Source organism: Panthera onca, chromosome B2, assembly GCF_046562875.1.
Source record: "Panthera onca isolate mPanOnc1 chromosome B2, mPanOnc1 haplotype 2, whole genome shotgun sequence".
Taxonomy (NCBI): Eukaryota; Metazoa; Chordata; class Mammalia; order Carnivora; family Felidae; genus Panthera; species Panthera onca.
In genome coordinates, this window is record NC_138343.1 from 96,555,670 (window position 1) to 96,579,159 (window position 23,490).

General features: G+C 44.1%; 1 protein-coding gene across 2 annotated transcripts in view; it reads left to right on the forward strand.

Moving 5' to 3' along the window:
* SOBP (sine oculis binding protein homolog) overlaps positions 1-23,490 on the forward strand; it is a 162,267-nt gene that overhangs the window by 128,209 nt on the left and 10,568 nt on the right. For both annotated transcript variants that reach the window (XM_078447182.2, XM_078447181.2), the window contains one exon: positions 13,890-15,836. In XM_078447182.2, the coding sequence (XP_078303308.1) occupies positions 13,890-15,833 (1,944 nt within the window). In that variant the 3' untranslated portion in view covers positions 15,834-15,836. The remainder of the gene's footprint in view (positions 1-13,889; positions 15,837-23,490) is intronic.

Here is a 23,490-nt window from a genome sequence, read left to right on the forward strand (position 1 = left end):
GGCTGAGCCTGTGTTCTCTTAAAGTCTCTAGCAATATGGATATGCAGGCTTCGGTAGCGGTATGCTTTCTCATTAGATAATCGTCACGATCCTTTTTGGTCCAATGGATGAAGTGACTGTATATTGTTAAGAGGACTTAGAAAAGAATTCGAGTTGCTTCCAGCTGGTAGGACTTGAGAGAGTTGGGTTACCCGTTAGAAACTGTGATATCAGGGCATCCATGCTACTGTTGGGTTTATCAGGCCATGAAGTATGTGTGACAGGATGCAGGTGTCTGATTAGAAGAATTTATTTAGGCCAGGGATAGTTGATCACCCATTTTCCTTGGGAGACCATAGTTCTTCTGGCCCTTTAGGACACCTCTATCACTCACTCTTGATAAGGGTGCTTTTGCCTGGAGGCCGATGGCAGAGAATGGCTGAAGGAACGAGATAAAATGATTGATATGACTCAGAGCAGAATAAATCCTCACAGACCAATTGAATTTACTTCAAAATCAGTGTGCCAGCAAGATGGGTTGAAGTAGTATCTCTTAATTTTATATTTTTATTCAGCATGACAGATAAGACTGTCCTTTGTGTAAAAATGTGAAAATATGGACATGCCGTTTACTGTGTTTTAAGAGTTTGCTCCCTCGGTTGTGGCGGCTTGCTCATGAGATGCTCATGAGTTCATCTGTAATGCAGAAAAGCACTCTTGGGCGGAGCCTCGGGGTTTGGAAGGTCACATGCCAGGTAACAGTATTTATGACATCCTGCTGGGCTTGTGGGCTGTGTGGGGTAACTAGAGCTGAGAGGACAGAAATTGAGTTTGTAGTGACTGAAGAAGCTGAAACCACAGGGTGAAATGTAATAGCGTCTAGGCCTGGGTGAGCACAGGAAGCCGATGAGAGGTGAGGGGGGCTGCAGGGCTGAGAAAAGGGCTACGGGGGGCTGCATAACCTTGACTCTCACAGGAAAGAGCCTGCTAACAGGCAGAAAGGCACGGGCATGGGAATCACCTTTAACTTCTCCTACAATTTGGTTAACAACCGATGGTTGCATGTGGAAGACAGTGCACTGGGCAGTGGAAGTTCCCTAAGACCCAGACCTAGATCCACCAAGGCTTTAATGGTAAGCTTTCCGGGCTCTGTCTCATATGCAGCCAAATCATTAAAGTAGCATTTTCCAAAAGGTTTTCTATAGGATTCTACTAGGCAAAAAAAAAGAGTTCCATTTTTGCAAAGCTGAAGAAACTCTGGATTAGTGAAGATAAACATGTTTCTTTTCTGCAGAACTTCTCAGAGGCTTAAATATGGCAATGTGTATTAAGAATCTCCAAAAGGAGCATAGGGTAGGCCACATTTCCCCAACTCACCTGGCCATGGAATCCTTTTTCAGGAGCAGGACATTGATGGGACTAGAGTTTTTCAGGATAGAGTTTTTCAGGATACTCTTCAGGCAATAGACAGTTGGGGTAAGAATGGTCAATGAGACAGGGGCAGTTGCAATGGGCTTAGGAACAGGCAAGGACCTTGATGTGACAGTCACATTTCCTTTCTGTGGTGACCCTCAGAAATAGTGCTGGTGTAAAGAGGCATATGTAAGAGGCATGGCCTGCTGTCCACTTCCTGCTTCCCTGGGCAGCCCACAGCCATAGCAGGGTACACAGTACTTATGTGCTGCAAAAAGCTGCTTAATCACAGGGAGGAAGTATCATGGGATCACACAAGGGCTTTTAAGTCATTACCCTTTCCTAGATTTTCCTTATCTTTTAATAGAGGGTGATAGTCGACAGAGTTGTAGTAAGGATTAAATCAGAGAAAGTATATAAAGCTGGGTTAGATTCTTGGTCTTCTGAAAATTATAGAGCCTTGCTATAAAGAAGCCCCAGGAAATAAGCTAGACGGTAATAGCCACTGCTGCTTATCCTCATTAGTGTGGGCAGTTGTTCTGGCAACAAAGATGGTCCTGCACTACTGATAAGTGGGCAACTGGACTCTCTTATTGCCCCTGGGTACAAGCATTATTGCTTCCTGCTTGCCCTTTAAGGACTTGCAATGCCCTGCCCTGCACTTGACTTCTACTCCTGCCACTTCAGCCCTCTTTTCCCCACTCCACCTTGTGACCTCTGCCACCCCTTGTTTCTGCTTACTGTCTGTCTTTGGTGCTCCTCTGGCTTTATTCCCACAGCACTATCCCCGCCACTACTTACTCTCTTGGAGTTATCTTAATCCCCAGCCTCCTAAGGAAGAAAATCTAATTGCTTTGTTGAATCACTCTGTCCCTGTTAGGCAGAGCCAGACTGAGGTCTTGAGGTATCCTGGGGGCCAGTCAGCTGTGGCCAGAGAAGCGGCAGGGCCATGGCCATAGAAAGCACTTGGCGTCCAGTGGGATCCATTCTGATACAAAGCTAGTTGATCCACAATTCTTTTCCTCCTCCTCTTTCTTTCCTTACCTATTCTTCCCCACTGCTGCACATGTTAGACTGTATCACATGGGTGCCTTGATGCAGCAGAATATACCCAGTAATGCCTTTTATTTCACTCTGAGATATGAAGTACTAGAAGAGAGGCTTGGCCTCACATATTTAGATTCCCTTCAAATATGCCTTTCCTTTGTGTCCTACCAGATCTGAGGCCCATTGCACAGACTGTTCGGATCAGGTAGCTCTGTCAGACTCATTTCTCCTCACCCAGGGACTGAGAGTCCAGTTGTACTAGGAGTCAAATGGAATTATTCCTCCCCATTCATTTCCCTCTTCAGAGTGGACCAAAGAATGATATAGTTAGTTATACAGGGATTATGAGATAGGAGCTTTTTACCCAAACACTGCCAATTGGTATAGAATTGTTGCTAGTCTTAATTTACTTATTTCCAAAATAAAGCACATTATCTGGCTGCTTGTCTCTTTACAGACTTCTTGTGAGTCGTATTGTGATAGTGTCTATTGAGCCAATTGAATTTACTGGGGAAAAGGACTTACAACGGATGTGTTTAAATATATATGAATACATATCTTTGTCCCAGGCTATCTTGCTTCATACCATTTAGCACCTCAGGTGTTAAACCTGGATAGGAAGACTGGGTTTGGCTAACCCAGGATTTGCTCATAAGAATGGGGTTGTAAGAAGGGTGGTCAGTGGAGAATCTAGCTTTAGAAGAGTTTTGGCTTTCAACCAGGTGGTTGGTTGGCAAGGTAGAATGGCTAAATTCATTAAACAAAGACAGAAGAGAACCAGGCAAAACAGCAGTCCACAAACATCCAGGAAGCTTTTCAGAGACAAATGAACCTACGTGTAGATCCAAAATCAGAAGCAGTCCAACCCGTGCCGCTTAGATACTTAAGCAACTGCCACCAAGTGGGTGTTCTCACAGGTTTTAATTAACTAAAAAGACAAGACAACCTAAATTATTTCTTTTCCCCAAGTTTGTAAGCCCAGCATCCTAGGCCTTTTGAATTTGCAGCATTGTGCACCAGATGCCATAAATGTCACATTTGTGTGTGACTAAAGCATAAGGGATTCCATTGGTAACTCTGGCCCAGGCGACTGGTGCTGGCCTGAAGCTGAGCCTAGGGCTAAAACATCCATAGTGAGCTTAAGACCACAACCTGGCCTGCAAACCTCCTCATTATTGCAATTATGTTGCTGTCAGACACTCCACAAGCCATTGGAAACACAGTGGAGAATTTGGGGGTCAAGTGTTTTGTTGATTTCAGTTTCTGGGTTTTATTTTCAAGGCGTGCTTTTTTACTTTGAAGTAAACATCACAGGAAAATTCATAGTAGTGGATTTTCTCTGTTTTTTCATAACTGCGATTTAATAGAAGAATAACAGATAAATAAGAGTAGAGTGTAGGTAGACCAGTTGGCTCTGTTTTTTGTTTTACATGTTAAATGTTATTCTTGTACATTTATAATCATTATAAAACCAAAATATTTGTATTTATATGACACTTTATATTTTTCAGAGCACTCCCATTTGCACTATTTGTTTTGATCCTCACAGCAGAACTTGAAGGTAGACAGAAGGCCCATGGGCACAGAAGTACGACCCAAAGTTATAGGGTGGGCAGGACATGAGTCTTCCGATTCCTAGCTCACCACCTTCCTCACCAAACTATGCTGCTTCCCAAGTGAAGAGTAAAAGCCTGGGGCATTGACTGAAGATTGGGAAGGATGTATTCAGAGATTTAAGGTTCTCATCAAGAAAAACTTAAATTCTGAGGTGGGGAACAGAGGCAGAAACTATCCAATAAACCTGCAAAACTGGACACAATAAAGGCAGCAGGTATGACAGCCATGAGCAAGAACAAACAAATGGCTTCTGACATATCTCTATCAAGGCAGAGAGTGGGAAGGACCAAGTTACCCTGGATTGTGGGCACAAAAAGATAAAAATAATCTCAGAGATACCACTGCAGTTTTGGAGCGTGTTTGTTTTGTTTTGGTTTACTTTGGTTTGCCTAGACTAGAGCTAACATGGAAACCTAAAATATAAAACAACATATCCCCCCTTCCCATATTTGATTGGTGGGTAAAATTCGGGAAAATATATCCTTGTATGGCAATCCATGCACTTCAGAGGAAATGTAAGATAGGAATTTTAGGAAAATAAAAAGAAGCATCAAAAGAATTAACTTGGGGTATTGAGTATGAAATATGAAGCAGACATTAAAGACAGATTAGTTAGCAAAGAAGCAAGAAATGGGACAGCTTACCTAGATATATGCTAAGAATGTCATTCTCTTAAAAACAGAATAATTGATTTTTCTTCCCATGCCTTGTTGATAGTTCTGAGAAGGTAGAGAAACAGTAAAGAGAATCTTACTTTGACCACCATTTTGATAGAGATAGAGGAAAGCTGTTTAGTATGTGGATGGAGAGGGGAAGTAAACCAACTATCTTGGATTGTGCGATGGAGAGGGAGAGAATGCTGGATACGACCAGCTACGTTCCCTAGAATTTAGAAAAGCAGATTTTATTCAAGTTCTAAGGAAAGTTGGATTTAGTCCCACAGTCAGAGGCTCAGCATAGTATTAGGGGTGGAAGAGCAACATGGGGGAAGGGGGTTGGGAAATTCTAAAAAAGAATTCTGTGTCAGGAAGGCTAGGGTGCATGAGGAGTTCCATGGGGAACTGCCCAAGATAATAAAGGGAGCTCTTAGGGCTATGCTCCTGAAAGGAACAAGAAGTAAAACTGGATAGATCAGTGTGTAGAGCAAATGGTTAATAATTAACAAAAGAGAGGGAGAAGGCAGAGGTGGGCAACTTTTATTTGGTTTATTTCCACTGTCTCCATAAAGAAAATGTTATCCAGACTGGGTAGGACAGATACCATAAAGAAGGCTATGAATCCCACATTGTGGGCACCTGCTATGCTAAACAAATTTAGGTCTCCCAGCCTCTATGAGGAAATTTGTAGATTTCATATCTACCTTTGTATAATCTTCATTCTATCATGATAAATGGGAGATGTTTTAAAAAGACAGAGGACAAATGTTGACCAAATTTTCAAAATTGGGAAAGAGTTTCTGATTTCTGAAACTCTAGACCCAGTAGGCTTGATGGCTTACCCTCAAAAGTCCTTGAATATATCATTAAACAAATGATTGATGAGCACTTAGGAGAAAAAGGTTTTGGTTGACCAGAAACTCAGAATGAAGCAAGCTGTGTGGCAGAGTGGAAGAGGATGGGTTGGAAGTTCTGGATCTGGATCCTGGCTCCACTCTTTGGAGGCTGTGAAAGCTTAGGGAAACCCCATTGTCTCTTTGAACCTTTGTTTTCTCATTTTCAAGTAAAATGGGAAAAAAAACCCAGAGCTTCTTTATAAGTTTGTTGTCAGAATTAAAGGAGATAAGTGAAAGCTTCAAGCCTGGTACATAACAGTTATTCAATAAATGTTTGTTTTTAAAAAGCAAAGAACTTCCAGTGGGATATGACTGCTAAAAAAGCACATGCAATTCTTGGGTGGTATTAGAGGAGGTATAGTGTTCTGTAAGAGGGAGAAGAGAGTTCCCTGGGTTCTGTGCCAGTCAGGTGGCTGCATTCTATTCTGGGCTCTATCCACCCTTTAAGAGGGACATTACTAAGGTGAAGTATATGCCTGGGTAAAAGGCACAGGAGGACAGACAGGAGGGCTCTGGGAACCTGTTCCCTGGAGAATGGGCACAGGAACTGAGGATGTTTAAAAATAACAATCTGGGGTAAATATGATGGCTCTTTTTAAGTATTTGAAAGGCTGAGATTAAGAAGGGGAGTTGGCCTTTGTTAGGGGATTCTGGTGGACAGAATCGCTACCACTGGGTGAAGTGACAGGGACGTGAAGTGGTTAAGCTTTCTGATAGTCAAAACTGTCCAACAAGAGACCAGGCTGCCTTAAAATAGGCTGCATAGGGGCTCTGCACTTACACTGCAATCATCTTTAGAAGGCCACCAGAAAAATCAGCGCAAAGGAGAAAGATCATTATGATGTGAATCATTCTTTGGCTGTATGGATAGATCTGGTTGTTTCTCCCTGTCACAAGAAGTCTGAGTCCCACCTGGAAGACTGTCTCTGTATGTGTAGAATGGAACCCAGGCTTGCTGAGGGAGTTAGGTTGAGTGGACTGTGAAATTCTGGAATTTCAAAATGAAATTATTATCAAACATTAGGCAACCATCTTAATCCTGTAGTTTTAAAGGCAAGTGCAAACATCCCTGACATAGTGGCGGCAGTACTGTCTTTGAAGTGGACAGATCCAAGTTAGAATCTGGATCTGTCATCTATTATCTGCACAGATAATCTTTGGCAAGTTATTTAATCTACCTAAACCCAGTTATCTATATGATAAGGGACTTTTGGAGATTAAGTGAGGTAACCCTTGTAACAGGCTTAGCATGGCTACTAGTGCTTAAATAATGCTAGCTATTGCTGTTAGTATATTATTAAGACATCAAATTATGACACCTGCTTCCAGTAGGCACTGTAATAAAAGTTATAATTTTTGATGGGGTATCCTGGAGAGATCTGAGGACTGGTCAGAGGTGGATACCAGGGTCTTAAGTGGGGGCAGTCCTGAGCATCCACGGGTAGGAGCTGGTTCGGTTTGTAACCCAGGGAGCCAAGAAATGTGCAAGAGACTGTTAAAATGAGGCATTGCAATGAGGCATTGAATGAGATTGAATGAGGCATTGCAAAGAAAGCCCTTAGCCAGGTGTCTGACAGGTTCCAAGCAATCAGTACCTCGCTGCTAAACGGACGAGAGGTCACTAGAAACAGCTATGAACCTTCGAGAAGCAGCCAGAGAGTGGGCTGGTTCATTCTTCCTCACGTGTTTCTTGGGGAGCGCTGTCACTATTGATGATCTCGTTTTCACAGCTGAGCACCTGAGGCTCAGAGGGATTAGGTGCCTGGCCCCACCAGGAGCTGGAGGCTGGAGAAGTGGACTGCCTGGTCTCTGAGATTCTTTTCAGGGCTAAATTTCATTGCTCTGAGATCTCTTGGGCTATTTCTGTGTTCTCTCAGGGCCAAGTAACTGGAAAACAGAGAGGCAGACATTTGGCACCAGGTAGACCAGATTTTCCAATGTTTGAATTTTTTAGTTTCCATCCGGATGACTTGTGTTAGGAAGATGTAAGTTGCATTTGTCCAGTGTAAATGAAGCAGAGAGTTTTGCGATGATACGCTAATGCTCTTAGGCAACCTAATGCGTCAGACCAAAGGGAAAAATCACCTTCTGCTGAATCCTGTGTTTGGCTGTGAGGAAGACCACGGTCACTGAGTACAGGCCAGGATTCCATCTCTTGCTTTGGCTGTAGAAACAGACTTGGGTCAGTAATGAGCCATTTGTCAACGCTCATCGAGATCCTGAAAACCAAGCCCCATCTCTTCTATGCTTGACAGAGCTCATAACACATCTGCCCTGGTGACCTGGGCCAAGACTTCTGAAATCCAGCCTAAAACATGTAAGAAGAACTTGAATCATGGTATAAAGTCCCTACAGGGCAGTTTTCTAGTGAGATGTTCAATTTTAACAAAGATGCTCGTTGGCCTCTCCTTGAGCTCCAGATCCTATTAGAGAAAAGAGAGGGGAGAGGGGAGAGAGAGACCAAACGACAAGGCAAACAAAAAAACTGAATAAGATCCATAAACAAAAAGAATTATGTAGCAAACATCATCATGTTGAAATCTAAACCTGCAGAAAGTTTATTTTGAAAATGAACTTCTCCATGAATTTGCTTTAAAAAAAAAAAATAGCCCTTGCTGGTTCTAAATCCTTCTCCTGAATTCTAGATGGCTTTACAGGTCTGTGGCTAGGTCATCTTTTTCTTTCCTTCACACTCTAATCCAACTTTGCAAGGAAAGTTGGAATCGTGGGTTTGGTCCCCAAATCAGGTTTTGGTACACCCCTCCCCACCATGGGGGCTTGTCCTCACATGTATTCTCCCATTCAGGGCTTGGGTCATCCTGTCTGAAAGGCCCATGATACTGTGGCTTCTGGCCCTTCCATGTAATGAGTCAAGCAGATCGCTCATTTGCTCTGTTTTTTAATAAAACATGAATAGCACGTTTTATGGCTTCCACTATTCAAACAGCAGTTGAGCCGAAGAGGAATTATTCCTTTTAATGATTTGAACACTCATTTCCAAGCAGCCATGCTGCTTTGTCAAGCTTTTTCCTGAATGAGAGAATGACTGGCTTTGGAAAAAGAAGAGGGCTCGGCAGGAGTTGACTAGGGTCTTCTCAGGATGGTGGGCAGTTGGGACATGCATAGAACTGTTGCTTGGTTCCTTGTCACTGCAGACAACCCCTCTGTTATCCTGGGACAGTCTCCTAGGAAGCAGGATGGAGCAGGGGGGAGGGGGGGTCTGTGAGGTGCAGCATGCATTTGCCCAGAGAGAAACATACTTCATTCTATCTCAAAGACACTCAGGCTCATAGGAAAGCTGTGGGTGCAAATTTCCCATTCCCTGCTAACATTGTCATAGAAACATCCTCCCATTAAGTTAAAATGAACTTAAACATATGGGATGTTCCTGGGATATCAGCAACCATGAGGGAGGCGGGCTAGGGACTGAAAACATGCACTGTGCGGCAAACTTAGTGATCTGCCTGGCACACAAGCATTGCTTGTTACTACTGTTAGCTCCATTTCACAGAGGAAAAAACTGAAGCTGAGATTTTCATAAATTTTAGTGCTAGTAAATAATAGAGCCCAGACTCAAACCCATATCTTCTTATTCCAAATCCGATGCGATTTCCATAGCATCCCTTGCCACACTGAATTAGGGTCCTGATGGAGGCAGCGTCTAACCCCCCAAAACAGTTGATGCTGTGACCATGGGACCACAGGGTCAGACTGGAAGCACGTTTCCGGGTGGGGTCAGTTTGAGGCCCTCAACTCATGCTGTGAGGTGACTACAGGTAGAGCAGACCCCCAACCCTTGTCTGTCTGTCCTCCTTTGCATGTCTCTTGGATGAGCTCATGATTTTTTTTGAGCTAATCTGGACTGCAAGATCAGTGCCACATTTAACAGGCCAAGACCTAGAGAATCTGCCTTGTAGGGCAGGCTACAATTTTGTTTAAGGAGCTATAACTTCTGAGCTGTTAACCTGGGTGCTATATATATGGAAAGTCAGGCACGCATGAAGATTTTGTTTTGTTTTTCAAATTGTTGATGTCATTCAAGGGATTGCTAATATCTTTTTATTGTTCCGTTGCTGCAAATGTCTTTGCCCAGATAAGAAAGATTTCAGCAAAAGGGTTTCTTAATTAAATATTGCCTCATGCCAGATTACCGCTCAGAAAGCAGCAGTGGGTTCCATTAAAGGATGAACTTCACTCCCACAGTCGACAGCTGATTAATGTGTTAATTAGGAACCCTGACCCCCTTCCCAGTCACCCGAATCTTCTCTTAAGCCCAGCAGAATGTATATATTATGCCCATGTGGGTAACCTCATGGCATACTTTGGCTTTGACTTTGGACGTTTATATAAAAATAAAGGCTCAGTTGCCAACATGAATAGCTTTCTTTCTTTCCAGGGGAAATACAAGATGGAAAGAGTTATAGGAACCAGAAGTCCTGCCTTTCAGTCTTCTTATATCAAGAGCAAGTGATATTTCTGCTGAGGCAGTGTCTTTTGAGTAGTTTAGCGGTGTAGGTTGCCACACAGTTATTTCACAGGAAAGGAGTGAATCCATCAGGCCACTGAGCTTATAAGTACTACCCTGGCAGTCAGCCACCAAAATATAAATACTCTAAATGGACTAAAGGAAATGTTCATTCTGTTGTTTAGAATTGGACACATCCCAGGAAGGTAAATTTAATCTTTTTGAGGACTGCTGTTATAGGCTTGAATGGAATACGCGTTTGTTTATCTCCTTTGTGATCTTTTTGTCTTCCTGGTGATACATTATGTATTTGTGATACGAAGCATTTCAGCTGTCTTGCTCAATGGCATTGCATTAGCTGATTGTTCAGTCCCCAGATTGCCATCGTTAAACAGCTTCAGCTTCAGCTCTGTCCAATCTGGGACCTGTTAGGAAGAGAAGTGGAACCAAAGAGGCCAGATTCCAACAGAAACAAAGCCGGGGTGGAATTAGGGGGAAATCATTCCAGAGCCCAGTGAGTTGAGCTCTGTACTTCTTAATCTTTATCTTTTAAACTATCTGAAGGAATTTTGGTACTTCTTGGCATAATAAGGAAAAACTAATGCCTCAAAAAGTAAAAAAAAAAAAAAAAAAAAAAAAAAAAAAAATGAAAGCTGCCTGTGGAAAAAGAAAGGAAGACTATCCCATACCACATGATTCAGAAAACCATAGTTTATGGGACACATGCCGTGTATTTCATGGATATGCAAATGTTATCTTATTAAAGAGAAACATCTATGGTATATATTTTCACCTAACTATCACATCTTAAGTAATCAGCCAGGCTCCTATGATGAAATCTTTAATTACCAGAAGTGAGTCATTAGGTAGATGTAGAGTGAATTATGGTACTGCGTTTTATTGCCTCACATGATATAGCCATTTGTACCATAAATTCATTGACCTCATCTTAAATGATGTGTCCTATAAGACAGACTTGATTCATTATTTCTTAAGTGACAAGTTTTTTCTCTAATAATTTTTTGTTTCATCAGAAAGATTGCTTTTCTGTATTTTTAAGTCAGTGTTCTGAATTGAAATATAATGAGGCAAGGATATACACACACACATTCACACTCACATTACCCCAAATGAGACCATCATATACTGTCACTTACATTACCTAAACACTTTACAGCATTGCAGAAAATGAGGTAAACATTAGGCCTTAGCTTTAACTGGAAAGTTTCATGCAAGAGAATTTTGCTTCCAACTTTGATGTCTGAAATTCTTTTTATGTAGAAATAGATAAAATGTGGTGAAGAATTCCGATTTGATAATTGGGATAGATCTATGATCATTCCTTATTCATCAATGAATTATTAAAAGTGAAAGAAGTGAAGGAAGGGAGAACATTTAAGTTATATTTAGATTATTTTTTTGACTCCACTTGAAAATATTTATTAAGCTTGAGGAAACAGAGGAATCCTCTGGAGGCAAATAATTCATTCTGGCAATTTAAAAACCAATTAAGGATTTCAGAAAACTCTTTCCCCTTATGGTTAAAAAGTAAGATCCAAAAGAAATATGCCAGAAAATTTGGCATATTATTTTAATTGGTTTAATTCATTGATAATATTTTTCAGTGCATGATTAAAGAAGCTATGTTTGATCCTTTACTTCAAGCTTATTAATTTACATCTAGGCCTAATATTGAAGCAGAATCAGGTGGCTTTATTTCATACAGGAACTTAAATGTCACATCATTATATATTAACTTTATTAAAATGATCACGTTTTAAAAATAATAGCTTCCTTGCTTCAAGGTTTAACTACTAGTTTACTTAACCTTTATCTAGATAAGAATTTTGAGAGTCTGATGGATCTTGTGTGTTTCTTTCATGAGAGGCAATTCTGCACTTACTTGTAAACTAGACATCTCAACTATGATTTAAAAAAGAAAATTTCTGTAATCCTAGAGAAACCTGAAAACACGGTAGTGAAACACAGAAGTATCTTAGCATTGAAATTGTTTTTCTTGCAATAAGTATTTTGAGAGGGTAATTTGATATGAGACTACACAAAAAAACGAATGTATACCAGTAACTATCTGTTATTCAGTCTCACACCTTCCAGTATATTACCTGCAAATATCAGTGGAAAAAAAAAAGTGAGAAGGAAAGAGTGGATTTACACATACAGACCCATATCTGCCACAAGTGTGTACACCCACAGTCACACCCTAGCATGCCACCACTGTTTACAGTCAAGGAAAGCTGAGAGTTAAATGAGATGAGTAATCAAATGCCCAGCATATGTTGTTTTTGCATTGTTGATGTGACCAATCGTTATTAAAAGTTATCATCTTTTAATGCTATCAGTTTACCATAGTTTAAAAAAAAAAAAACATGCACCAACAACAGAACAGACACCCTCCTCGACAAAAACAAGGTTCCATTTACAGCAACATTGGAACCAATGCTCTATAGAGGAGAGCCTTGAATTCAACGAACTCACCATTGCACTGCATTTCAGAGTTCTCTCTCTGCTGCTGTATGGATTGAGTGCGAAGGAAATGACAAAAAAAAAAAAAAAAAAAGAGAGAGAGAGAGAGAGCGCTAGAAAGAGGAAAGAAAAAGAAAAGAAAAAAATTGCGTGTGTAATTTTCAGTCAAAAAAGTAAGGCACTGAAAGAACTACTGAAAATTTTGACATCTGTTTATCTGTTTATAGCTATGGCAAGATTACTCATATTAATTCTTGTTTAAAATGCCATATGAAGGAAAGACATTTGTGCAAACAAGAGTCATATTTGAATTGTAGATCATGTCTTCACCATCTGTGAGAGCTGATGGTGTTGCAAAATTAATGTGTTAATGAAATCACAATAATTTCTCCAAAGTAATGGGTTCTGAAGCCGAGAATGACTATTTTTTGAACTTTGATGTCTAGTGATTTCCAATTGGGAAAAGCTCTCAGCCTTTAATTAGTTCTGCAGCCCAACTTTAAAATAAATTTGGTGATATCTTGCTTTTGCCAGGAGTCGATTTGAAGGCGGGGGATGGGGGGGGCAGAGAAGCCATAACAACTTTTGGAAAACGTTCTCTGGTGTTTGAAAAGTTGTTAAATAAGACTGCCTGCCAAGAAATGTCACCAAAAATTCTGACTACTGAGAGAGAGTGGGCAAACAGCTCAAAAAATAATTCTAGCTTGCTGCAACATCACAGGTTGGGAATAGCTAAACCTCACACAGACTTCATGACTAATTCCAAGTTTCCCTTTGGAAGCCAGACATAATGATGTTCAGCGCTTTGTGTTATTGGTTAACACAGCACAACCTTTCCAACTGCATTATTGAACACAGTCAATAGTGTAAAGTGACTTTGTGTGAGGAGAATTTTATGGGGCTATATTTCAAAGGCCACCGAACTTCCTGGAGAATCCTTTTCTCAACAACTAGTTACATTTACATTTACCACGAGCCTCTTTGACAGGTGCAAATACGTGGGCAGGTGTAGGTATTCCTTTTTGTCAGATCCACCTTTAAGTTGAGCTTAAAGGACACAACACAGTTTTGGGGTGTTGTTGTTACTGTTTTTAATAGAAGATGGTGATAATTGCTATTCTGAAGAGCTCCTATTTAAAAAGCAATTCTGCCTTCCAAGGAGAAATCATTTCACAAACATTTAAGAATTTCACCTTTCAGAAAGAAACACTTCAGCCTGTTCAAAAAAATTGTGATGAAGTTTGAAAGAACCTTTATGTGAGCCATGAAACACTCTCTACTAGAGGAAATTGCTTATCTTTTTTTTTTTTCCTTTTTATTACTGTGTTGTAGGTATGTGACTGGTGTAAGCACATAAGACACACAAAAGAATACCTGGATTTTGGGGACGGGGAAAGAAGGCTTCAGTTCTGCAGTGCAAAATGTCTCAATCAATACAAAATGGACATTTTCTACAAAGAGACACAGGCCAATCTTCCAGCTGGGCTGTGCAGCACATTACACCCTCCCATGGAAAATAAAGCAGAAGGCACGGGGGTGCAGCTGCTCACTCCAGACTCTTGGAATATCCCTCTAACAGATGCTCGGAGGAAGGCCCCCTCCCCGGTGGCTGCAGCTGGCCAAAGCCAGGGCCCTGGCCCATCGTCGTCCACCACCGTTTCTCCATCTGACACTGCCAACTGCTCTGTCACTAAAATCCCCACGCCAGTGCCCAAGTCCATGCCCATCAGCGAGACTCCAAACATCCCTCCGGTCTCCGTCCAGCCACCTGCTAGCATCGGGCCTCCCCTCGGTGTCCCGCCTCGCAGCCCTCCCATGGTGATGACCAACCGCGGCCCGGTGCCGCTGCCCATCTTCATGGAACAGCAGATCATGCAGCAGATCCGCCCGCCCTTTATTCGCGGGCCGCCGCATCACGCCTCCAACCCCAACAGCCCTCTGTCCAACCCCATGCTCCCCGGCATCGGGCCCCCGCCCGGCGGCCCCAGAAACCTGGGCCCCACGTCCAGTCCCATGCACCGGCCCATGCTGTCGCCCCACATCCATCCCCCAAGCACCCCGACCATGCCTGGGAACCCTCCAGGCCTGCTGCCCCCGCCGCCCCCGGGCGCGCCCTTGCCCAGTCTCCCATTTCCTCCGGTGAGCATGATGCCAAATGGCCCGATGCCCGTGCCCCAGATGATGAATTTCGGGCTGCCGTCGCTCGCCCCGCTGGTGCCGCCCCCCACCTTGCTCGTGCCATACCCCGTGATCGTGCCCCTGCCCGTGCCCATCCCCATCCCGATTCCCATCCCTCACGTCAATGATTCCAAGCCCCCCAACGGATTCTCCAGCAACGGGGAGAACTTCATTCCGAGCGCCCCTGGCGACTCCTCAACGGCGGGCGGCAAGCCAGGCGGACACTCCCTGTCCCCCAGGGACTCCAAGCAGGGCTCGTCCAAGTCTGCGGACTCGCCTCCCGGCTGCTCCGGCCAAGCCCTGAGCCTGGCGCCCGCGCCCGCGGAGCACGGCCGGAGCGAGGTGGTGGACCTGACGCGGCGCGCCAGCAGCCCCCCGGGCGCGGGCGGCCAGCTCGGCTTCCCCGGCGTGCTGCAGGGCCCGCAGGACGGCGTCATCGACCTGACCGTGGGCCACCGGGCCCGGCTGCACAACGTGATCCACCGCGCGCTGCACGCGCACGTCAAGGCGGAGCGCGAGCCGGGCGCCGCGGAGCGCAGGACCTGCGGCGGCTGCAGGGACGGCCACTGCAGCCCGCCCGCCGCCGGCGACCCGGGCCCGGGCGCCCCCGCGGGCCCCGAGGCCGCCGCGGCCTGCAACGTCATCGTAAACGGCACGCGCAGCGCCGCCGAGGGCGCCAAGAGCGCGGAGCCGCCCCCGGAGCAGCCGCCGCCGCCGCCGCCGCCGCCCGCGCCTCCCAAGAAGCTGCTGTCGCCCGAGGAGCCGGCGGTGAGCGAGCTGGAGTCGGTCAAGGAGAACAACTGTGCTTCCAACTGTCACCTGGACGGGGAGGCGGCCAAAAAGCTGATGGGGGAGGAGGCCCTGGCGGGGGGCGACAAGTCAGACCCGAACCTTAATAACCCCGCGGACGAGGACCACGCGTATGCTCTGCGAATGCTGCCCAAGACGGGCTGCGTGATCCAGCCTGTGCCAAAACCCGCGGAGAAGACTGCCATGGCGCCGTGCATCATCTCCTCGCCCATGCTCAGCGCCGGGCCGGAGGACCTGGAGCCTCCGCTCAAAAGGAGGTGCCTCCGAATTAGAAATCAGAATAAGTAAAAGGTTTGTATGAACACCGGGGCTCTCCTGCGCACGAGCCAGTGCACTTCTCCTTATTTCTTCTTGCAAGGCAGAGGCGTGAGGGAGTTGTACCGATAAACATAATTTTACCGTACATGCTTTACAGCACACCTAATGTGGTCACACACTGTCATCATTTTTGATCCAACATCATGCCCACTTTAGAGCTGAGGAAGCTGAGTCACAGCATGTAGATGCCATGCCCAAGGTCACTTATTTAATGGTGAAGCCCAGGCTTGAATCTGACTTGAAACACTGTCTACTTAACCAAACTTTTATTCCTATGCTCATCTCTGTAATTCACCCCGTTGAGGAAGAGGGGGATGTGGGGAGGAAGGAGAGAGATTATTTGGGACCCTTAAAAGTTCAGTCATGAGGTTACAGAGCTGTGGTAAACAGTGAGCTGGGCCACTTCCGGTGGCTGGGAGGTCTTACTGACAGAATGTCTCAACCCCCCAAATTTTCTCAAAAACCATGGATTGCATCTGCAAGATGAGACCAAAAACTAACCTTCTTCCCTGCTTATGCCAGCTGAACCCAGGCCGCTAAGCCCCATTTGCCCGGCAGAGTGCTGAAGCAGTGGCCCACAGCTCCTGTCCAGGGAGTCTCTTCCTTCATGTTGTCATCAACCAGCTTCCCCCAGGGCAGGCCTCCAGCATTGTTGACCAGCTTGGCATTCTCTCCTTGCTTGGGCTCAGTGGCTCAGCTGGTGGGCTGCTCACCCCTGCAGGCGGTGGGAGGCTTTGACAGGAGAAAGGCCACACTGCTGAAGTGGCTGCAAGTACACCTATCTGACCTCATGGAGGGAATCGTGCTTAATGCCAAATGAGCTACCGATAATGAGTCCAGAGTCTCAGTAAGGGGAAGAGGAGCTAGCATGTGTGGCTTGCCCACTAGAGCCAGATGTGGCCTCTTTTGATCTTTCCACCACCTGGCAGAATAGGCATCATCTGTACTTTACCACGAAGGAACATAAGGCATGGAGCTGTCATCCAAGTTAGAGCTAGCAAGTGGGGGAACCGGTGTGAACTCGCCTGCCAGACCCAGGCCTGCTATCCCAGAGGGCAGCAAACAGACTACTGTTCAGTTGAGGTTTACCAACTGTTTGTGGAGAGAAAAGAAGAGAAATGAACACTTGCTGAGCCCTAATTGGTGTGCAGCTCCTTCCAGGAACTGGGAAGATACAAAGGTGAACATGAAACAGTGTCTGCTCCCAAGACAGGGACAGTTTGGTGGCAATGTAAACCCAGGGAGGAAGGAAGCCTAGGTAGAGGTGGACCTTATAGGAAGAACAGTTGCTCATGGTTGTATGTGTCGGCCCTCTTCTAAGTGTTTTTCAGTGGTGTTTATTTGGATCTGGATCTGTATGGTAATCATTACTGTCTACCGTTTACTGATGAGGAAACTGAGACAGAAATTAAGTAGCTTCCCCAAGACGACCGAGTTAGTAAGCAGTCGAGATGCAAATCCAGGCTGATTCCAGAGCTCCGCTTTCTTTAACCACTGTAAAAGAATAGGCTAATTGGTCCCTTGATGACCTTACTTGACAAAATTCTGTTTAAGTTTCTTTCTTTCTTTCGAGAGAGGGAGAGTGTGTGTGCATGAGCGAGAACGTGAGTGGGGGAAGAGCAGAGAGAGAGAGAGGGAGAGAGAATCCCAAGCAGGCTCCACAATGTCAGCGGGGAGCCCAGAGCAGGGCTTGAACTCACGAACTGAGCTATGATATCATGACCTGAGCCAAAATCAAGAGTCTGATGCTTAACCGACTGAGCCACCCAGGCACCTCAATGAAATTCTTTTATTCTCCTTAGTTGTCTTGGGCAAAGTTCCTAGACAAAAACCAAGTGTACTTACTACTTAAGTGTTGAGAAAGTGTTCAATTCTTTTTTTTTTTTTTTTTTGGACAGTGTTTAATGCTAGTTTTTACAGCAACAACCAACAAACCTAGACTAACAGCCCGTTACTCCACAGGGGGAAATAGAAATGTGGACCAGAACAATTGATGTGGCATGTCCAGACCATTGTCTCTAAGTTGGCACATTTATGCGGGCACCTACCTAACTGACAGCCAGAGGTTTGTTTGGGAAGCATAGAGCCAGAGCTAGGGGGGGCACGCTAGGTGGTGCAAGAAGGGTTTCTCAGTCATCATAGTTTGAGGTTTCCTTTTCCATTAATGGCTTTGCCAGCAGGAGCAGAACACTAAGAATCAGTTCACCATCATTTCTTGATTTTACATCTACAAGTTCTGCTGTCCAAAGACAGATGGGCTCAGCCTTCTTCATAGTCACCTCAACTGAAAATGCCCCTGATTTCTCCACCAGAGTAGTTTAATCTGGTTGACAAAGCAATGAGTAACGGGAAGGTGTGGGACACAGAAGTTATGGCCTTTAGAAAGCCAGAAAGCTTGGGAATTGTAATTTTAAATATATTCTAATATCACTCATTCAAATGACATTAAAGGAGGAACAGAAGGGTGAGCACATTTTACTACCCATCCTGGAGTGAGAAGTGACCAGGTCAAGAATAGTGCCACAGGTCCATGAGTAGCATGGGACCAGAAGAACATAAAAGCATGAAATATATGATAGCTGTTTGGATGATATATGTTTCTGAATAAAGAATCAGGCTAGGGTCTTGTATGTGGACCAGAGTCGTTACTAAAAATATTAACCTGGCTTTAGCCAATTTCAGAAGATGCAGTGACAAAATTTCCAATAGCCCCTAGAGATTGGAGAGTTCTTTTTATGGTGGCTCCCCCCAAGAAATTACAGCTTTTCTTTAAAGTCAGAGACACTTGGGCTTTGCCAGCTACAGCAGGGGTGACGAGGCAAGTGATTTAAGATGGGGGAAGAACTGCCTCTCCTTCACTAAATCTTATTTCCTCTTGCCCTCTGGAGTTGCATGTCTCCTCACAGTACGGTCTCAAGCTGCCGTAATTCACTCACATCCTCTGACCCTTCCTGATTTTCTGTGCACATGTGGTGCTGTTTTTCTTCTATGCCTTCAGAAACCCAGCCCATTCATATGGTTGTGGAAATTGGAAATGCATCCGTTAAATAAAGGACGGCATGGCTTTTGTGCCATGACAGTGAACGCTGTTGGTGACGAGTTAAAGCCAAAGTGGAAAGCATTAAACGGGACTGAGATGTGGGGGATGAGGTATGGCTGAGTGATTTCTCCGTATGCTTGTTGGTGACGCATATATTATTTCTCTTGGAAAGCCTGTGGGTCACTTGTCAGTGCTCTTCATATTTTTTTCACTGTGCCTGCCATTCTCATACTCTATTACTGGTCGGTTTATTTGTTTATCATCTTAAACAGATTTGAAGTGGACTGTATCTTGAAATCAATAATCCAGGCAGCTAGTTTTGTTTTTTGTTTTTTGTTTTTTGTCTTTTGTTTTTTTAAAGAAGCCATCGTATTTGCTAGTTCTTGGCAAATAACAGGTTTGGTGCTTTTTGGGTTTTTTGTTTTGTTTTGTTTTGTTTCCATTTTGAAGTGATTCTGTTCCTGGTTACTTGACTTTATGCATTTTTCTCTGTTGATATGAATTACAAATTATTTCATTGGGCAGATATTGTCTTAGAGGCAGAACTAATTAAGTTTTGGTCGAAGATTTTGAAAGGCTGTCATCTCACTTTAATCTTTAGCTTTCAAGGCTCCAACTGCCAGTGCTGCAGCTTCTGTAGACTGAAAAAATACATCCCCCCAAATAATAAGAAAAACAATGGATAAACATTTTCCAAACTATTCTATCCACAAAGAATTCCATTTGTAAATGGAATACTCCCTTCTTTGTCTTTGCCTTGGAGCTTGGGGGATAGCTGTTTGTATTTGTACATTTTCTGAATTTCTACAGTTTACACTTGTTTATGGTACATTGGGGAGTTCAGAGTAACCATTTGCAAATGTTTGAAGATACTCAAAAGAAAATATCCCCCCTCCTCGATTTTCCAGGGAAATGACATATTCTAAGTAAAATAATCAATGGAAAAAATGTGGACCATGAGTAACCTTTTCGCCCTCACTTTTTCCATTCCCCAGGAGCAACGAGTCCATACAGCTTCCCACCTTGGTGGCTTCCAGATTACTTCTGTGTTTCTAAAATGAGAAGGAAAATCTGGGGCTCTTTTCCCAGGCCCCAATTCCACAGTGCTCACTCAGCCTCAGCAGCACAGGCCCCTTCCACGTTTTGTTTTCTCCAGGAGACCTAGAGGAGGCAGCCATAGTTGTGGCCTCTTGGAGTTTACTTGCCGGTCTGGATGTGAAGACACAGTCCCAGGAAGGACTCTTCCAAAGTGGGGAGAGGGGTGCTGACCTCATTAAAAAAGTCAAGAGGGTGGAGGTGACATGTAATTTTTTGCCAGTTTAGTTTTTCCAGCCAAGAAACCTGAGAGTAGGCTGCCTGGGAAGTCAGGTCCATACCTTGGAAATATTACTGTGGGTGTCTCCTATGAAAGCAAGGAAAAGAAGAACACCTGAAAGCGAGGAGAGGAAATCAATCCAAATGGGATGTGCTCAGATCCTATGCCAGAGTTGAGATTTTTAATGTCCCAGTACTTGCTTATGGGAAGTGTGAATTGGCCACATAGTCACTGATGTTCAAGTTTCGGCTGTCTGTCGGGATCCAGATGGCTGTCCAGTTCTAGGTAGGGATAATTCAAAGAGCCAGAGAGAAACTGCCAGGTCCGCATCATGCACATATGTTAATGGGGAGGACTTCTGGAACTCTCCGTGATCTTTTCAGACTTTCGTAGAGGAGAGTTTTCCGGAATGAACAGGGTCAAGATTGGCCTTAAACAATCTCATTCAGTGCTGCTGGTTCTATTTTAACCCTTTCGACAAAAGGGTGGGAGGAGGGTTTTAATGTGCAAGCATCTGGCTTTTAGATGTTATTTCAATCAGATTAAGATGGAATAGGAAATGACATGTGTGGCCGGGTATTTACTTCTTTCAGATGTAGCCATAACCCTCCATCTTCAGCAGGGCTGGGACAGGGGTGAGGTGGGAGAGTGCTTAGTGTGCAAAGTTTAAAGAACTCAGTCTCAGGGGCATGTAGGTGCAGTGCTGGTCCTGGCCTTGCTCCCAGGCCTCTGGTTGTTGTGGTAGCTCCCTAAAGCTAGTCTCCTGCTCCACGGACTAGTCCATAGTCCATGGATGGCCTTCAGCCATTCCCCCTGGAATTTCAGGGGAAGTTTTATGTGTCTGTGCACTGAGGCATTTTCTTGGGAGGAGAGCTCTGTAGGTTTTGGCTTCAGAAAAAGTATGTGCTATATCTCTGAAGGGTTATCATATATTATCACGACACCATAACTGAGTGGAATTCTTCTTGTCACTCTAAGGAAGCTTATTTCATGGTAAAGTTTTCCTTAAAGCAGAATTGTTTGTAGCAGTTTTTGCTGTGGACCTAATATTACAGAACCACTGTTGCAGATACATAACGTAGCTCCTGCCTCCATGAGATGGATCAGTGACAAAATGCAAAAGGTTACAGACCCTTCTTCAAGTTATCATATCCTGTGAGTGCAGGAAAAGACACAAGCTGGATGCTTCCCCAGCCCCTGGACTTTTGAAGTTTATACTGTATAAGGAGACACTGTCCTTCCGTGGGAAACCTTCTACTCTGCTTTGGAGGCCAAGGGAGCAGAATGGCTAGCACCCGGGAAGTGGATGGCTCAGTAAACACCAAGACATTAATGTAGCTGGCTCTGAAAGTGCTACCCATTCTCTCTAGCTCCCTAGCATGCTTCTCTACCTGGAAAGAGTGTGCTTGGAGAGGGGAAAGCATTCGATCAGCTATTAACAGGCCATTCCTCAGAAGGGCACTGGAAATAAACTCCCTGTCTGATTTCCAGGGAGTAATCCCCTTGCCAGCCTGAGTGGCTGCCTGGGCATCATGGTTCAATCATTTACACCTACCTCCGTGCTGACAAGGAGTGAGGAGGGGCAGAGGTGTTTAAGAACCAAAATACACTACAGCACGGGACACTTACCTCATGTAGTGAAGGCAGAGATAGTCTTTCTATTTTCCTTTCCTCTGTCCTGCACAGAATTATCTTGAATTTTTCAGTTGCTGCTTTAAATGGGTAACACTTCCTATGTGAATGCATGTTAAGGCAATGCATTCTGCTTGTGTAAACTTTTGGTTTTCGATGCCTCAAAAGCATAAGAGGAATCCATTCCAGACAAACAAGTTAGCCTTAAAAGATAAATGGTTTGATGCTGGCATCATTAAACAGGGTCCCGTTCTCACGGAAAAGGGGTCAATGACATCTCAGATGCCGGCTCTAAATGTTAACAGTGTAGAGCTCTTCTCTGGATTGTGGATTTGCACAGCGTTCTGCCTGACAAAAAAGTGGGGTGGGGTCTGGATTGAGAATAGGAGGCTATCAGCAAGGAGGGAGAACACACACACGCAGGCATGCATACACACACACACACACACACACACACACACATTATTTCAGGGGCTATTTAAAAGATTCTAGTGAAAACAACTGGAACAAAAGCTGCACCAACAACAAAAACTTGGAGTCAGTCTCTCATGCTTTAGAACAGCTCCTGAGCGCACTACACATTCTTAGGTTGGAAACCAGTCAAGTTGCCTCCCTTATCTTTTAACTCCTCACTCCTGGTGCATATGCAGTTTTACCAAGTTGCCCAAATGCCTTCTCTGAGTAGGGAGAAGGGAACTGCTTTTCTGTGTAGCTGCAGGATCCGGACTGTGACAAATCAAAGCTGCCCAGCGCTCCCCAGCCTCATTGCACCCCACTCTTTGGCTGTGCAGCTGGATGTCTCGTCACTGAACCTCTGGTGTGTTGTCTTTCTTTGACAGCAAGCTGTGTTTTCTTTCGGGTAAAAAGGGAGGTAAGAATGCGACTGATAGCATTTAAGGAACAGGAGGGAGAGACACAGTGTGTGGACTTATTTGATATGAACCATTGACCTAACATCCCCAAAATGCAATTAAAAAGTATATCTCTCTCTCATTTGCATGACTTCTTTCCCCAGACATGTTTTTGGTATTGAAAATGAATGGTATTCCCATACAACATGTGTCTCAATTTGTAATGATATCCGCCTTGCAGCTGGCTTAGTTCTCGAAGTGTTTCTAAAATGTTACTGTCTTAAATTTGAGCCAACCTACACTAACAAATTATCTAGAAGCAAAGTGGCTAAGCTGCATTTGGTGAGAGAAAAGGAAACCCTATATTTCATCCTTCAACTCTTGTTTTGGAAATTCAGACTGTAACATGATCTTTTCCTAAGGAAATCTACACACGCACACTTTAAAAATTGTGCGGATTGGGTGTTGTGGGAGCAAGAACGATCAGGTTTAAGTTTCTCTGCAAAGTTCTGCATCCCATCAACAAGCCCTTTTGATATTTTAAACCCATATTTAGAGTAATTTCAAGATATTTGGAGCACATGTGGTTAAATGTAAAACTTTGTCATTATGATTTGTTAGATGCTTATACTTTAAATATTTATAAGCCATTTTTAAGTACTTTATCCAAAAGCCTTCTCCCACTAGAATACTGTAATTGAGTGGTATCTGAGCATCATTATATATAGAAGATACAGGGTGAAGTCACTGCAGCATGCACGTTCTTCCTGCTTTTCTGGTTTCAATTCA